General features: G+C 46.6%; 2 protein-coding genes across 2 annotated transcripts in view; one reads left to right on the forward strand and one right to left on the reverse strand.

Moving 5' to 3' along the window:
* The window catches only part of PSME3IP1 (proteasome activator subunit 3 interacting protein 1), a 348,568-nt gene that overhangs the window by 187,375 nt on the left and 143,481 nt on the right, over positions 1–17,712 (reverse strand). The gene's annotated exons all lie outside the window — the stretch shown is intronic.
* CCL22 (C-C motif chemokine ligand 22) lies at positions 4,335–12,341 on the forward strand. The gene is made up of 3 exons (XM_055553918.1): positions 4,335–4,420; positions 5,821–5,944; positions 10,579–12,341. The coding sequence occupies exons 1-3, from the start codon at positions 4,348–4,350 to the stop codon at positions 10,661–10,663; spliced, it is 282 nt and encodes a 93-aa protein (XP_055409893.1). The 5' UTR covers positions 4,335–4,347; the 3' UTR covers positions 10,664–12,341.

The raw sequence follows: 17,712 nt of genomic DNA on the forward strand, positions 1-17,712 counted from the left end.
GAGTATTTTCACTGCCCTAACACTCCTCTGCACTCCACTTATTCATCTTTTCTTCCCTCTAACCCCTGGTAACCACTAATCTTTTTATCATAGTTTTGCCTTTTCTGAAAGGTCATATAGTTGGAGTCATACAGTAGTTAGCCTTTTCAAATTGGCTTCTCTCACTTAGCTAGTCATTGGAAAAGGAAATGGCAACCCACTCCAGGATTCTTGTCTGGGAAATCCCATGGACAGGGCTGCCTGGTGGGCTACATGACTTAGCGACTAAACAACAAGAACAGTAATATGCATTTAAGTTTCCTCCGTGTCTTTTCACACTTTGATAGCTCTTTTCTTTTTAGCAGTGAATACTGCAAGGAGATCCAACCAGTCCATTCTAAAGGAGATCAGTCCTGGGTGTTCTTTGGAAGGAATGATGCTAAAGCTGCAACTCCAGTACTTTGGCCACCTCATGCGAAGAGCTGACTCATTGGAAAAGACTCTGATGCTGGGAGGGATTGGGGGCAGGAGAAGGGGATGACAGAGGATGAGATGGCTGGATGGCATCACCGACTCAATGGGCATGAGTTTGAGTGAACTCTGGGAGTTGGTGATGGACACGGAGGCCTGGCGTGCTGCGGTTCATGGGGTCGCAAAGAGTCGGACATGACTGAGCAACTGAACTGAACTGAATAATTCCATTGTCTGAAGTACCACATTTTACCCATTCACCTACTGAAGGACATTTTGGTTGCTCCTAAATTTTTGACAATTAGGAATAAAGTTGCTAAACTATAGGCTTTTGTGAGGACATAAGTTTTCAGTTTTCCTTTGGGTAAATACCAAGGATTGTGATCATTGGACCAGACAGTAAAAGCATACTCAGTTTTGTAGGAAGCCTCCAGACTTTCGAAATGGCTGTACTGTTTAACATCCCACCAGCAACGAATGGGTCCATGTTGCTCCACAGCCTCCCTGTTGTCAGTGTCCCAGACTTTGGCCATTCTCATAGGTGTGTAGTGGTATCTCCTCATTGCTTTAATTTGCATTTCCTTGATGACATAAGATGTGAAATATCTTTTCATATGCTTTTGTTTTCTTACTTTTAATTGATAATATATACATCATGTAAAATTTACCGTTGTAATCACTTTTTAAGTATACAGTTCAGTGGCATTAAATACATTCACTTTTTAAATTCTTTATTTAGTTTGGCTGTGCTGGGTCTCCACTGCTGCAGGCAGGCTTTCTCTAGTTGCTGTCAGCGGGGGCTGCTCCCTGGTTGCAGTGCTCAGGCTTCTCCTTGCAGTCCGTGGCTTCTCTTGTTTGAGGCTCGGTAGTTGCAGCACCGGGCTTAGTTGCCCCGTGCGGCATGTGGAGTTTTTGGACCATGGATGGAACCTGTGTCCCCTGCACTGGTAGGTGGATTCTTGACCACTGGACCACCAAGTTGTGCAACCATCTGCACCATCCATCTCCACAACTTTTCTGTCTTCCCAAACTGAAACTCTGTATCCATTAAAGACTAACTCCTCATTCCCTCTGCCCTCCAGCCCCTGGTAACCACCATTTTAGTTCCTGTCTTTATGAATTTGACTCCTCCAGGAACCCCACAGAATGGTAATCATGCAGTATTTGTCCTTCTGTGAGTGGCTTTTGACGAGGTCTTCCAAAGCAATGCTATGCACTTCCAGGGCAGATCCATCAGGAAGCCCATAGGAATCGTAGTTGAACAGGCCCCGCCCGCCTCTCCCAGCCGGCTGCCCTCTGTTCCCGCACTCACTCTGCCCCAGCTTCTCAGCCCTCTCACACTTGACCCTTGCCCTTTCCTCCCTGGTGGGCTTCTTAGTATCATCTGAATTTCAGCTTGCATGTCACCCCTCATAGACTACACAGCCTGCTTTCCCATGGCCACCGTCTGTTTTGCTCCGTTTCATTTCCTTCACGGTGCTCACTGCAGCCTGACATTACCTTGCTTATTTTTTTTTTTCCTCTGTTTATTGTCTGTCTCCAAGGTTCACTGCTGTGTCCCCAGATCCTGGTGGTGTACCTTGCACACGGCGGGTTCTTGTATTAGTCTCCCCTTGTGCTGTGATAAATGGTGGTTTAATACAACACAAATTTGCTATCTTACAGTTCAGAGGTGGCTCAGTGGGTAAAGAATCTGCCTGCAATGCAGGAGACATGGATTTGATCACTGGATGCGGAAGATTCCTTGGAGGAGGGCCCAGCAACCCATTCCAGTATTCTTGCCTGGAGAATCCCATGGATAGAGGTGCCTGGTGGGCTATAGTCCGTGGGGTAGCAAAGAGTCAGACACTACTGAAGCAGCTGAGCACGCACCCATGCACAGTTTAGAAAGTCAGAAGTCCTAAATCAGTCTCAGTGATATGAAATCAAGGTGTTGGCAGGGGTGTTTTCCTTCTGGAATCCCTAGGGGAGAATTTGTTTCCTTGCCTTTCCCACCTCCTAGAGGCTGCCTGCATTCTTGGGCTCACAGCATCATATCATGTAAACTTCTGCTTATGTCATCCCTTATCCTGTCTGTGTCTGATGCATTTGCTGGCCCTTCCTATAATGTCCCTGAGATTGGACTGAGTCCATCCAGATAATCCCGGAAGTCTCTCTGTTTGAAGGGCTTGAACTTAAACACAACTGCAAAGTCCTTTTTACTATTTAAGGTCACATATTCACAAGTTCAGGGAATTACATGTGGACGTTTTGGGGGGTTCATTATTTTGTCTACCAAGGGCTCAATAAGTATTTGTTGAATGGATGAATAAATGAATGGCTGGATCCCTTTACAAGTAGAGTACTGCTGAGTCCTGAACTCCAGGCTGGCTCAGCCACTTACTTCCAAGTCCCTTTTTTCTCCTCCATTAGATGTATTCTGAGCACCCACAATGTACCCCACTCTTGGGAGACCCTGGACTGCCAAGAAAATAAATGGAGACCCTGCTTTCCAAGAGATGAGTCAATTTGGCTTCTGGGAGGAGCCCAAGAAAGAGAAAATATGATGTAATTTATTTGAGTCCATGTTCTAGGTCACCCCAAAGAATTTTAAGTCCTGAGGGGGTGTGCTTACCTAGAGGCTGACATTTCAAACGGCTCCTGATGCACGAGTAGGAGTTTATGCAGTAGGGAAGTGGAAAGGGCATACATGGCCAGGGACAGGCCACAGACCTCTTTGAGGAACTGTGAGGAGAGTGATGTGATTCCTCATGGGAGGGAGACCAGTTTTAGGGGGGAGGGTCATATCTGGAATAGAGGTCTTGAAGGTCACAATCAGGAGAATGGGTTTAGCGGGGGCGCAGAAGGGTTTTGAAGCAGGCGTGTGGAGGTTGGAATCAGGGCTGCTCCCTCTGGTCACTGCATTGTGGAGTGGGGAATGAGGGGCCAGCACCTGAGCCTGGGGTGGAGGCAGCCAGGACAGGGTAGGGACAATGGGGACAGAGATAAGGGGACAGATCTGAGAGAGACTTAGGAAGTAGGATCAGTGGGACATGGTGGTAGATTGAGAAGGGGGTAGCTGAGGAAGAGGGTAGAGACAGCTGGAAAGAAGGACAGAAAGAAAGTGAAAGTCACTCCGTTGTGTCTGACTCTGTGACTCATTGAATTCTCCAGACCCGAATACTGGAGTGGGTAGCCTTTCCCTTCTCCAGGGGATCTTCCCAACCCAGGGATGGAATCCAGGTCTCCTGCATTGCAGGCAGATTCTTTACCAGCTAAGCCACAAGGGAACTTGGAAATATAAATGACCATGAACTGGCCCAAGTTGAGACCTTGTGATAAGCCCTGGAGAATGCTGGTGATGTGGGAGAGAAAATAAGCCAAGGGGTCCATAGGCTTCTCCCTTTGAAGACAGATCCATGATGAAGGTCACCAAGGGGACAAGATGGGCCTCAGTTCCAGGTGAGGGCTTGGGGCTGTTTGTCTCCTGTCCCCATTCTCACTTGATTTACAAACAACCACTGGGGTAAGTCAGTGGGACTCTGAAAACATCTCCCCCATTTCCAGATGGGTAAACTGAGACCCAGAGACGTCCAGTGACATGGCCAAGACCACACAGCCAGCAGACCCCAGGGAGCACAGGCCTCCAAGACGCCCAGCTCAAGGGGGATTTCACATCTCTTGAGACTGAGGGAGAGGTGAGCGTGGGGGTCCCCTTTGAGTGATTCCTGGCCACAGAGAATTTCCTCCTCTTTGAAGGAAGCGGGAGTTCTTCTTTCACAATGTGAATGTCAGAGACTCTGGCCTCACGGGTGACTAAGAGTGTCTGAGGCTTGTGGGTGTAGCAAGTGCTTAAATACCAGACCTCCCTGTCCTTTGGTGATTGTAGACACCTGAGCTGGGACACAGGTCAAAACGATGGCCAGCCTGCAGACCCCTCTCCTGGCTGCCCTCATCCTCCTGGCTATGATACTTCAAGCAACAGAGGCAGGTGAGATTGGGAAGAGGCAGGGCTCTCTGCAGAAGTCAAGGTCAGACAGTAGTGGTGGAGAGAGTACTGAACTGAGAGCCGAAGACGCCAGTCTGTCAGCTGTTGGGCTAGTCCCATTGCTTCTACCAGACCTGAGTCTTTACATCTGTTAAATGAGCAGTGCTGAAGGCTTGGAGTCTAGGATCTGCCTCAGCTGGGTTAGGGGTGGTGGTGGGCATGGCCCAGGGTCCCCCTAGAGAACTCAAGAATAGGGTCTTGGGGTGTGGAGAAGGAGCCCCTGAAGGAGGACCGCCTGGGTGGGGAAAGGTGGGAGCAGGGGTAAGGGCTATTCCCTTGGAAGACTGGTCCTGCCCTCTCACTGCTCCATTTTTGCTCCAGAACTTCCCCTCAGCACTGGGCTGTTGATTTCTCTTTCCATCTCAAGGTCTGCTCTTCTGCCCTTTGTTGGGTAGGGGAATGAGGACTGGGCTGGGAGTCAGGAACAATGATTGCTCATTTACTGGGGTTCCTGAGCACTCTTCCCTGCATTAAAGGCCCCAGAGAGTAGGTACTATTATTACCCCCTGGATCTGAGGAGGAAATTAGGTCTCAGAGATGTTACGTGATTCAGAGTAGAGTAAGACTCGAACCGGGGCTTGGGTGACTGGACTCTGTCTGAGCCCTTGATCTGACACTCTCCCGGGTCCTGCTGTGTGGTCTGGGCAAATCCGCCTCCTTCTCTGGACTCCAGTCTCACCATTTGCTCCAGGAAGGGGATTAAAGTAGATGTGAGCTGAAGGGAAATTCTCCAAAGACCTGGAGAGTTCTTCAAAGTGCACATCTGTTTCAGCCTGGCTGGGACGAGGCACCGAGCTTTTCTGACAAGCTCTTAGGTGATGGTGATGAGGATCCACAGACCTCACGTCGAATAGCAAAGTTCTAAAGCTCCTTCCTGTTCAGAGTCTCTGGATCCCATCTAGAGCTTCAGCATTGTTCCCTTTGTTTGGTTGAGTTTTGGTGGGTTTTTCATTCTTGGCCACACTAGGCATTGTTTTTTGTTGTCTGTCTGTTTGTTTTTTTGGGGAGTGCTATACCACTTAAAGAACCTTAGTTCCCTGACTAGGGATCGAACCTGTGCCCCCTACAGTGGAAGCACAGAGTCCTAACCCCTGGACCATCAGGGAAGTCACCTTAGGGCATGGCTGATGCTCAGTGAGTCTGACTCCCTCTCCCCCTGAGCTGGCTGATGCAGAGTGTAGACTCTGGGTGCTTAATGGCTTCTTAGAGATCCACCAGTGGGGTCTTTGAGGGCCCAGAATCCTTTGGACACCAACCTTCTGCATGAGAACAGAAAAGCTGAGACAGAGGTGAGGGCCAAGGGAGACCAGCCTGTGACGCCTCTGAACACCCCTCTCCCCCAGGCCCCTACGGTGCCAACGTGGAGGACAGCGTCTGTTGCCGGGACTACATCCGTTACCCTCTGCCCCTGCGTTTGGTGAAATATTACTACTGGACTTCAAATTCCTGCCGGAGACCTGGCGTGGTGTGAGTAGGAAGCTGGGGAGACAAGGCCCTAAAGAGCCTGAGGGGTGTTGCCCGGGAGGATCCAGGTGCTCGTGGGTGGGCTCTACCGGGGGCTGGAGGAATGCAGCCGGACGCCCGGATGCCAGGGGGAGCCCCTGGCTGGACTAGATGGCTCAGCTGAGGCTTGGGTGTACCAAGAAAAAAAACAAACAAACCCATGTGATCATTCGACAGATCTTATCGGGCACTTCCTTTGTGCCAGGCAGCACGTGCCTGGTTCTGAGATCACAGAGGGTGCATCCGCGGGCATGGTGAGATAGGTAGTGTAGAGCTGCTGTAGACGTAGGGTGCAGGGGACAGGCTGATCCCCAGTGCCCTGAGATTTAGTTATTTGAGGCAATCCATTCTAATTTTTTTTCTTTTTGTTTATTGGGATATAGCCCATTAACAAATAATGTTGTGATGATTTCAGATGAACAGCAAAGGGACCTGTAAAGGGATATACATACACATATATCCATTCTCCCCCAAACTCCCCTCCCATCCAGGCTGCCACATAACACTGGGCAGAGTTCCATGTGCTGTATATAGTAGGCCATTGTTGCTTATCCACTTTAAATATAGCAGTGTGTACATGTCCATCCCAAACTCCCTAACCGTGCCTCCTCCACCATCCTTTCGCCCACGCAGGAGCCATAAGTTTGTTGTCTAAGTCTGTGAGTCTCTTTCTGTCTTGTAAGTAAGTTCATTTGTATCATTTCTTTTTAGATTGCACATATAAGGGATGTTGTATGATATTTCTCCTTCTCTGTCTGACTTACTTCACTCAGTGTGACAATCTCTGCTGCTGCTGCTGCTGCTAAGTCGCTTCAGTCATGTCCGACTCTGTGCGACCCCATAGACGGAAGCCCACCAGGCTCCCCTGTCCCTGGGATTCTCCAGGCAAGAACACTGGAGTGGTTTGCCATTTCCTTCTCCAATGCATGAAAGGGAAAAGTGAAAGTGAAGTCGCTCAGTCGTGTCCGACTCTTTGTGACCCCATGGTCTGCAGCCTACCAGGCTCCTCCGTCCGTGGGATTTTCCAGGCAAGAGTACTGGAGTGGGGTGCCATCTAGGTCCATCCATGTTGCAGAAAATGGCATTATTTCATTCCTTTTCAATGAGGCAACCCATGCTTACCAGGAGAATATTAAGAGCTGACACTAAGTGCTTCCTCTGGGCCAGGCACTGTTCTGAGCATGACTGTTTCATTCTCATAGTGATCCTACAAGGAGGTGCTATTATATCCATTTCACAGATAGAGAAACAGCCTCAGGATGGGATGAGGAGAAATGACTTGTTCAAGGTTGCCCAGGCTGGAACCAGGACTCTTGGGTCCTTGTTCTCCTTTGCTGCTTTCTCTCAGCTTCTTTGGTTCATTTTCCTTGGCCTGGAGTCTGCTGGGGTGTTTGAACCTGGGGATTCATGAGCCCCTTTGGGTCTGTGTCATCTTCTCATCTTCATCCTTCTCATTCATCTTCCACCCCTCAAAGGGGTAAAATGCAAGAAGACTGAAGCAGGAAGCCCTGCTAGGGTCTTGGTTACTTCAATACTGGACCTCAGTTTCCCCATCAGTATAATGGGAATGGCCACCTTCATTTATTTTTATCAAACGTGTAGAGAGTGCTTGTTAAGTGCCAGTTACTGTTGTAAACACTTTATAAATATTAATAAATAGTAGTCCTTCAAACAACTCAGTGTAGCAGGTACTGTGAAATCTCCTTTTTACAGGTGGGTAAATGGACACAGTGAGTTATGGGGCCTTTTTGAGCGTCGCAGGGCATGATAATAGGAAGTGGGAGGTGTAATACTCAATTTCTGGCATTTAATAGATGCTCAGTGAGATGCAGTTGCTGTTGTTTAGTCTCTCAGTTTCTTAGTTGTTCTTTTGTGACCCCGTGGACTGTAGCCCACCAGGCTCCTCTGTCCATGGGATTTTCCAGCAAGAACACGGGAGTGGGTTGCCATTTCCTTTTCCAGGGGATCTTTCCAACCCAGGGATTGAACCTGAGTCTCCTGCCTTGACACATGGATTCTTTACCACTGAGCCACCAGGGACACATGTGATTATTAGATCTTGAGCCAGAAGGGATTCTAGAAGGAATGTGGTTCAATGAATGGCCAGGCCTTGTCCGGTGCCACAGAGCAGCCAGGGCAGGCTGTCCATGGCCAAGATCAATCCTGCTTTGCTGCCTTTTTTGTTCTTTCTGTTCATTGGTCATCTGTGTGTATGTGTGCACACACGTGTGCAGATCAGGGGTGTTTGTTGTAGCTCTGGCAAAAGTGGAAGCCCGAGCCCACAACTGCCACGTGGTCTTGGGCTGTTGCTCCCCACTCTTGTCTGCTCTCAGGTCTCTCCAGGGCGGGCCCGGATGGGGATGTTCTCTGAAGGCCCTGCCCCAGAGCATCCAGTTTACAGCAAGCACGATAAGGCAGGTCTTACCAGCTCTGGCCCTTGGGCAAGTTCCTTTACCTCATTGGGCCTCACTTTCCTCACTATGAAGCAGATAGAATACTGGAGGCTCACAGGGTCGTTGAAGGATTTATGAAGAAAATCAATGTTAAAAGTTCAGGCCAACATATACCAAGTGAACCTTAAAAATGCATTTCAATATACATTAGGTGCAGCCAAATCCTGTTTGATTCCATTTCCATGAGGTACCTAAGAATAGTCGAATTCATAGTCAGAAAGTACATTGGTAGATGACAGGGGCCAGAGAGTGGGAGGATGGGTGGGGAGATAGTGTTCAATAGGGACAGACTTTCAGTTCAGGAAGGTGAAAAATTCGGAAGATGGATGATGGTAAGAGTGGCACAATAATGTGAATGTACTTAGTGCCACTGAACTGTCCAGTTAAATATGGTTAAAATAGTATGTTTTATATTATGTGACTTTTATTAGTTCAGTTCAGTTCAGTCACTCAGTCGTGTCCAACTCTTTGCGACCCTTTGAACCACAGCACGCCGGGCCTCCCTGTCCATCACCAACTCTTGGAGTTTACCCAAAGTCATGTCCATTGAGTTGGTGATGCCATCCAGCCATCTCATCTTCTGTCGTCCCCTTCTCCTCCTGCCTTCAGTCTTTCCCAGCATCAGGGTCTTTTCAAATGAGTCAGCTCTTTGCATCAGGTGGCCAAAGTATTGGAGTTTCAGCTTCAACATTAGTCCTTCCAATGAACACCCAGGACTGATCTCCTTTAGGAGGGACTGCTTGGATCTCCTTGCAGTCCAAGGGACTCTCAAGAGTCTTCTCCAACACCACAGTTCAAAAGCATCAATTCTTCAGCACTCAGCCCTCTTTATAGTCCAACTCTCACATCCATATATGACTATTTGAAAAACCATAGCCTTGACTAGATGAACATTTGTTGACAAAGTAATGTCTCTGCTTTTTAATATGCTGTCTAGGTTGGTCATAACTTTCCTCCCAAGGAGTAAACGTCTTTTAATTTCATGGCTGCAATCACCATCTGCAGTGATTTTGGAGCCCCCAAAAAATAAAGTCTGACACTGTTTCCCCTGTTTCCCCATCTATTTGCCATGAGGTGATGGGACCGGATGCCATGATCTTAGTTTTCTGAATGTTGAGCTTTAAGCCAATTTTTTTCACTCTCCTCTTTCACTTTCATCAAGAGGCTCTTTAGTTCTTCTTCACCTTCTGCCATAAGGGTGGTGTTATTTGCATATCTGAGGTTATTGATATTTCTCCCGGCAATCTTGATTCCAGCTTGTGCTTCTTCCAGCCCAGCGCTTCTCATGATGTACTCTGCATATAAATTAAATAAGCAGGGTGACAATATACAGCCTTGATGTACTCCTTTCCTATTTGGAACCAGTGTGTTGTTCCATGTCCAGTTCTAACTTTTGCTTCCTGACCGGCATACGGGTTTCTCAAGAGGCAGGTCAGGTGGTCTGATATTCCCATCTCTTTCAGAATTTTCCACAGTTTATTGTGATCCACACAGTCAAAGGCTTTGGCATAGTCAATAAAGCAGAAATAGATGTTTTTCTGAAACTCTCTTGCTTTTTTGATGATTCAGCAGATGTTGGCAATTTGATCACTGGTTCCTCTGCCTTTTAAAAAAAAGTTAAAAACAGACCTTTGGGCCAGCTCATGGCACAATTATATAGCATCTACTGTCTGCTGTGCACTGTCGTGAGCACATCAGTTTATATATTAATTCATCAAATCGTCATCAGATTCCCAGGAAGTTGGACCATAGTTATCGCGCCCATTTTACAAATGTGAAAACAGAAGCTCAGAGAAGTTAAGGGACTCGCTAACAAGTGGTAGAGCTAGAACTTTAATCCCAGATAAGCTGGTTCCAAAGTTCATGCTCTTGGCCACTATCCACTACCCGATACTCTCTCCCAAGACAGTGTGAGCAGATTATGAGCCTCATGCGCATTCTATTTCCTGGCCTGTCCTGGCGCTTGGGGCTGGGGCTGAAGGTATGGGAAGTCCTTGATGTTTATTCCCCCTGTCCTTCTTAAGACATGTGAGTCACCTGCATTTATGAGTCACCTGCTGTATGCAAACCGTCTGCAGTGGACCATGGCATCCTTGCTGCATGCTAATGAGGCTTCCTTCTCCCCCTGGTGTTTCTCCCTTCCAGCTTGCTGACTGTGAAGGACCGAGAGATCTGTGCTGACCCCAAACAGCACTGGGTGAAGAAGATTCTCCAGAAGCTGAACCAATGAGGCAGGCCCTGCTCTGATGACCGTGGCCTTGGTTCTTCCAGGAAGGCTCACAGATCCCCACCTCCCTCCTGTTACAGCGGCTTCCTGACATGAGCCTGTGCCAACGACTCTTTCAGTGCTGAGAGAGCTTAATCCCTGCAGCTGTCGCCCTCAGTCAAGCCTCCAGCTGTGACTCTCATCTCCCCTCTTACCCTCCAACCCACCCTCTGCCCCACCGAAGCCAGAGGATCCACCATCCTGGTCAGTCACTCCTCTGCTCCAAACCCTTCCATGGCTCCCCATTGCCCTCAGCTGAGGTCAGAGCTCCTGAGCTTGGCACCTCAGTCTCCAGTCCTGCCTCATTTCCCTTCATGCATGTTGGGTTCCAGCTCCCTGTTCTCCCAACCCATGTCATACCTTTCCACTTCTGGCTCTTTTCCTGGGCTGCTCCTGATACCCAGAATGTCTTTCCATTTTCTGCACCTGTCCGACCCCATCTGTCCTCCAGGGCATCATCACTTGACCTAAGCAGCCAGTAATTGAGATTCAGTTTTTTAAATTTCCATGGGCCCTCTGCCTCTCTTTAACAACACTGATCACCATCTGCCCAGAATTCTCAGGACTTGGGAGCTTGTCCTCCAGCCCTACCAGCTAGACCAACATCCACACCTGAGTTACTTTGGTCTCCTGGCCTCCAGCACAGAGCACAGGGGCTGGTTCAGAATCAGAGCTCAGTAACAGGCTGCAGACTGAGTCAATGAAAGTAGTTTCTCTCTCCCGCCTCCCAAAGGCTCTCATGCATCAATACAGAGACTTAAGGTCATCTAGAGAAGGGCTGGTGGGGTCCATTAGGAAGCCTCAAATTTGCCCAGAATCACTTTTCTCCCCCATTTTACCTGCATGTTAAAGGTCTTTAACCTTCTTGCTTCCCTTGGGTTTTTACTGCCCCTCCAACCTCCAACATCCAGGCCTGATTTCTTCAGAGGGACTCTTCACAGTCCCTCATTTTTTCTTCCTCCTTTCCCAAATAGCTAATAATGAAATTCATGCTACAGTGTGAATGACTACACTTGGCTTGGTATTATAAGCTCTAGTTATATTTGTGTAAGTAAAGAAGGCAAATGCTTAAAAGGCCAAATAAATGATGGGAAGAACTTCTAGGAAATGTGTGGGATGGGAACAAGGCAGTGATTTCCTGACCCCTGAAGTGAATGTGTGGGGTATAGTTAAGGGAAAGAGCCTCGAATGGAGGTTGTTCTCAGGTGGCTGTGGCCAGGCTAATGACTGGGATTTGGGACTCATCTGGAGCTCTTTGGGGACAACAGGTTCCCCAGGTATCTGTGCTTTTTCCTTTCTGAGGGACCCTGATGCAGCATGGCAGGGTGGTTGTCACTGTGTGACCCTGAGGAGAACATTTAACCTCTCTGAGCCTCACCTGAGAATGGGAATACCCATCTGAAGGGATTTGCTGTTAGGCTCAGGTGGAAGCCACAGAGAATGTGGCTTTGCCAGGCATAAACATCAGTGTCTTTCAGGGCTTCTGTCCCCTCCTAGAGCCCAAGGGCATTTGTCCACTATAGGTACTAGAAGTGTTAACCTGCCCGCTGCCCATGCACATGGCCTCCAAATGTTCTGGGATCTCCCTCTGCTCCTGTCCTGCCCATGCCACTGCCCCTGCCCCTCAGGCCTTCTGGAAAATAAATCCTCTGCAACAGTGTCTGCTTTGTTCCTTGGCATGTGCTGTTCCTGTGAGGTGGGGCAGGAGACCCACGGCCCCCTCTCTCCCGGCGGAGAAGCCCTTGACATTGGTACATGGGCTGGCTTGCACAAGGTCACCCTGTGAGAGGGTGGGGAGTCTCAGCCAGACCTCAGGACCTGGGAAGTAGCCGAGCAGGTGCCAGCAGGGAACCCCAGACATGTGTCCACCCTGGGACCACTTGACAGTAGGAGTTGATGAAATCATTCATTCAGTCCTCAAGTGTAGATCTTTGAGAAGCATATTCATTCACTCATTCAATAGCCCAACCTTAACCTTCCCCCTTCAAGGAAGAACACAGAGACAGAGGAGAGTGTATTAGTCAGGAAATGCTACTTGCAAAAACAACCCCACGAATCTCAGTGGCTCAACTCCATACAAGGTTTTGTCTTCTCACATGAAGTCTGACCGGGCATTCCTGGTCTGTGGTGACCTTCCAACCCATGTGGTCATTCAAAGACCCAAGCTGCTTCCCTCTCATGGCTCCAACCTCCTCCAGGACCAGGTCTCCTATCCATCATCCAGAAGATGGGAAAAGAGAATGGAAGCTTGTGGGAAGACTTCATGAGCTGGGCCAGAAACGGGCTTATCACTTCTGCCCATGTGCCATTGGCAGAACTCAGTCACATGACCTCCCTAACAGCAAAGGATGCTGGGAAGTACAGCCAAGCTGTATATCCAGGAAGAAGAGGGAGTGGATTTGGGGAGTATCTAGTTCATCTGGTGCCAAACTTCCCTGGGGCCTAAAATGGGTCTGCTTCCCTGGAGGAGTTCCTGGACACAGCTTACTCTGCCAAAAACAACCAGAAAAAGGACTTCTCTGCTCTTGCTGCATCTTCATTATTTCCTCAGTGTGCAGTCTGTTCCATGGATATCTTGGCACAAGTGGCCTTTGCTCCCTTTTGGATCTGGCTCTCACAGTGAGATTTCCAGGGTTGAGGCTCCAGACACCCGAAACACTAACTGAGAGGCATGGAAAAGCATCATGAAGGGCATAGGTCACAGGTTCAGACAGACATAGGAACTCTCACCAGCTGTGTGTCTGGAACAAGTTATTTGGTCCCTCTGAGCCTCAGTTTCTGCCTCTGTGAATAGTGGGCAATAAAAGCACATGGTACATGTATTTATGAGAATCTGATGGCATAAAAAGGTACAGACAGCCCAATAACAAAATGGGCAAAGACTTGGATGGACAGTTCTCCAAAGAAGATGCTCAACTGGTTAATAAGCACATTCTTAGTGGGGGCAATATTTGCCACTCCAAAATGTATCTCCTTGACATGAGGATTAATTCAGGCTGGTTATTTTTTTTAACACTAAAAACATTTTTATTCTACTATTTGGGGACTAATAAAAATATTTTCAGTTTTGTGCATATTCATAAAAAGTAACCACTTTAAAATACTCCTTGTCTAATATGCAGGAGTAGAAGAAATGGAATAGCCCTCATAGTCAACAAAAGAGTCCGAAATGCAGTACTTGGGTGCAGTCTCAAAAACAACAGAATGATCTCTGTTCATTTCCAAGGTAAACCATTCAATATCACAGTGATCTAAGTCTATGCCCCAACCACTAATGCCAAAAAAGCTGAAATTGAATGGTTCTATGATGACCTACAAGACCTTCTAGAACTAACACCAAAAAAAAAAAAAAAAAAAAAAAGGATGTCCTTTTCATCTTGGGGTACTGGAATGCAAAAGTAGGAAGTCAAGAGATACTTGGAGTAATTGGCAAGCTTGGCCTTGGAGAACAAAATGAAGAAGGGCAAAGGCTAACAGAGTTTTGTCAAGAGAACACACTGGTCATAGCAAACACCCTCTTCCAACAACACAAGAGACGACTCTAAACTTGGACATCACCAGAGGGTCAATACCAAAATCACATTGATTTTATTCTTTGTAGCTGAAGATGGAGATGGTCTATAGCAGCAAAAACAAGACCAGGAACTGAGTGTGGCTCAGATCATGAACTCCTTATTGCTAAATTCACACTTAAATTGAAGAAAGTAAGAAAAGCCACTAAACCACTCAGGTATGACCTAAATCAAATCCCTTACAATTATACAGTGGAAGTGACAGATAGATTCCAGGGATTAGATCTGATAGATAGAGTACTTGAAGAACTATGGATGGAGGTTCACAAATTATACATGAGGCAGTGATCAAAACCATGCCCAGGAAAAAGAAATGCAAAAAGGCAAAATGGTTGTCTGAGGAGGCCTTACAAATAGCTGAGAAAAGAAGAGAAGCAAAAGGCAAAGGAGAAAAGGACAGATATATCCATCTGAATGTAGAGTCTGTCACTGTTTTCACTGTTTGACTGTGTGGATCACAACAAACTATGAAAAATTCTTAAAGAGATGGGAATACCAGACCACCTGACCTGCCTCCTGAGAAATCTGTATGCAGGTCAAGAAGCAACAGTTAGAACCAGACATAGAACAATGGACTGGTTCCAAATTGGGAAAGGAGTATGCCAAGGCTGTATATTGTCACCTTGCTTATTTAACTTATATGCAGAGTCCATCATGCAAAATGCTGGGCTGGATGAAGCACAAGCTGGAATTAAGACTGCCGGAAGAAATATCAATAAACTCAGATATGCAGATGACACCACCTTTATGGCAGAAAATGAAGAGAAACTAAAGAGCCTCTTGATAAAAGTGAAAGAGGAGAGTGAAAAGGCTGGCTTAAAATTCAACATTCAAACAGTGAAGATCATGGCATCTGGCCCCATCAATTCATGGCAAATACATGGGGTAACAATGAAAACAGTGACAAACTTTATTTTCTTGGGCTCCAAAATCACTGCAGATGGTGGCTGCAGCCATGAAATTAAAAGATACTTGCTACTTGGAAGAAAAACTGTGACAAACCTAGACACCATATTAAAAAAGCAGAGACATTACTTTGCCAATAAAGGTCTGTCTAGTCAAAGCTATGGTTTTTCCAGTAGTCATGTATGGATGTGAGAGTTGGACCATAACAAAGGCTGAGCGCCAAAGAATTGATGCTTTTGAACTGTGGTGTTGGAGAATACTCTTGAGAGTCCCTTGGACTGCAAGGAGATCAAATCATTCAATCCTAAAGGAAATTAGTCCTGAATATTCACTGGAAGGACTAATGCTGAAACTGGTCCAATACTTTGGCCACCTGATGTGAAGAATTGACTCATTAGAAAAGACCTGGATGCTAGTAAAGATTGGGGGCAGGAGGAGAAGGGGTTGGCAGAGGATGAGATGGTTGGATGGCATCACCGACTCGATGAACAGGAGGATGAGCAAGCTCCAGGAGTTGGTGATGGACAAGGAAGCCTGGTGTGCTGTGGTCCATGGGGTAGCAAAGAGTTGAACATTCTTGAGTGACTGAACTGAACTAATATGCAAATCTACATAAGTAAAGAACTGCTTCTATCTTTCTTATTAACATTCATTTAAATATTATACATCATTAATATATTTTGCCTATAGCAACTTTAATATATCCTCTGACCTTTAACAAATTTTTTTTTTCAAAGAATTCTAGAGCATTACATTTCATGGTCTCATAACATAACCTCATTGGAAAATATAATTCATTCTTTATACCCTATAGGCTGATTTATTTACTTTATTTTTGGCTGCTCTGGGTCTTCGTTGCTTTGCACTGGCTTTCTCTAGTTGTGGCAAGCTGTGTCTACTTTCCAGTTGCGGTGCGTGGGCTTCCCATCGAGGTGGCTTTTCTTGTGAAGCGCGGGCTCTAGGTTGCCACGGCTTCCGTAGTTGCAGCGCACAGCTTAGAACTCTCAGGCTGCAGCGGTTGCAGGACGCAGGCTTGGTAGTTGTGCACTGGCTTAGTTGCTCCGCAGCACGTGGAATCGTCTCCAACCAGGGATCGAATCTGTGTCTCCTGCATTGGCAGGTGAATTCCCATCTACTGAGCCACCAGGGAAATCTTAGGCTGATTATTTTTAAGAAACAGAAGACCTGGGAAATTTTTTGGTTACTGCCCCCTTGACTGCCTGAAAGATTTTAGATAAAGAACCTGTGACAGGACTAGACTATCACTAGAGCTATCTGAAAGAATATGGAGCTAAGTATGGTCGGGGAAATTGAGGAAGGTCTAGAGATCAACATCCAGTCTGTGTCTCATTGTTTCTGCATGATGCAGCAAATGTTTATTTACCAAACATTTGCGCTTTTTCTTCCTCCCTGTGAATTGTTTTCCTCCTCTTTGAAGTCTCAAATTGCTACCCCCAACATTTTCTTGTCATCAGCTGAAGATGGTATTTAATATGAGGGCTTCAGCTCTCTTGGCAAGTTACTCAGTTTTCCATGGTCTCCCCTGTGAATATAATGTTATTAAACTCTTGTTTGATTTTCTCCTGTTAATCTGTTTCATGTCAATTTAATTCTTAGACTGGGCAGAAGAACCTAGATGTGTAAAGGAAATTTTTCTTCCTCTTCAGCGACAGGAAAAGGTGCTTAACATCACTAACCATTTAGGGAAATGCAAATCAAAACCACAATGAGATACTTCAGATTCATTAACATGGATATTATGAAAAAGCAAGGTTGGTGAGGGTGTAGGGAAATCGGAACCTTTGTGCATTGGTGATGGGAGTGTAAAGTGTTACAGTCGCTGAAGAAAACAGTATGGCTGTTTCTCAAAAAAAAAATTAAACATAGAACTACCATATGATCCAGAAATCCCTCTTCTGGGCATCCACACACAAGAATTGAAAGCAGGGACAGGAACAGATATTCGTACACCCATTACTCACTTCAGCATTTTCTGAAATAGCCAGAAGGTGGAAACAACCCAAGCACCCATCGATGGATGAATGCATAAGCAGAATGTTGTCTAAACCTACAGTGGAATATGATTCAGCCTTAAAAGGAAGGAAATTTTGACACCTGCTACAATATGGATGAACTTTGAAAGCAAAAGAAGGCAGTCACAAGAAGACAAGTACTGTCTGATTCCTCAAGGAGTCAGACTCCTAGACACAGAAAGCAGATTGGTGGTTGCAAGGAGCAGTGGCAGGAGGAAATGGGAGTTATTGTTCACTGGGTCCAAACTTGCAGTTTTGCAAGATGAGAAAATTCTGGAGATAGATTGTGCTGATGGGTACACAGCAATGTGAATATACTTCATGCCACTGAACTGAACACTTAGAAATGGTTAAAATGTTAATTTTTAAGTGATATATGTGGTTGTTCGCTAAGTCCCATCCAATTCTTTGCGACACATGGACTACAGCACGCCAGGCTTCCCTGTCCCTCATCATCTCCTGGAGTTTGCTCAGATTCATGTCCATTGAGTCAGTAATGCCA

This window comes from Bubalus kerabau, chromosome 17 (genome assembly GCF_029407905.1).
Source record: "Bubalus kerabau isolate K-KA32 ecotype Philippines breed swamp buffalo chromosome 17, PCC_UOA_SB_1v2, whole genome shotgun sequence".
Lineage (NCBI taxonomy): Eukaryota > Metazoa > Chordata > Mammalia > Artiodactyla > Bovidae > Bubalus > Bubalus kerabau.

Coding starts and splice junctions, on each gene's coding strand:
- CCL22 (XM_055553918.1), top strand. CDS start 4,348: ATGGCCAGCCTGCAGACCCCTCTCCTGGCTGCCCTCATCCTCCTGGCT. Junction 4,421..5,820: donor ACTTCAAGCAACAGAGGCAG/GTGAGATTGGGA, acceptor CCTCTCCCCCAG/GCCCCTACGGTGCCAACGTG. Junction 5,945..10,578: donor TGCCGGAGACCTGGCGTGGT/GTGAGTAGGAAG, acceptor TCTCCCTTCCAG/CTTGCTGACTGTGAAGGACC.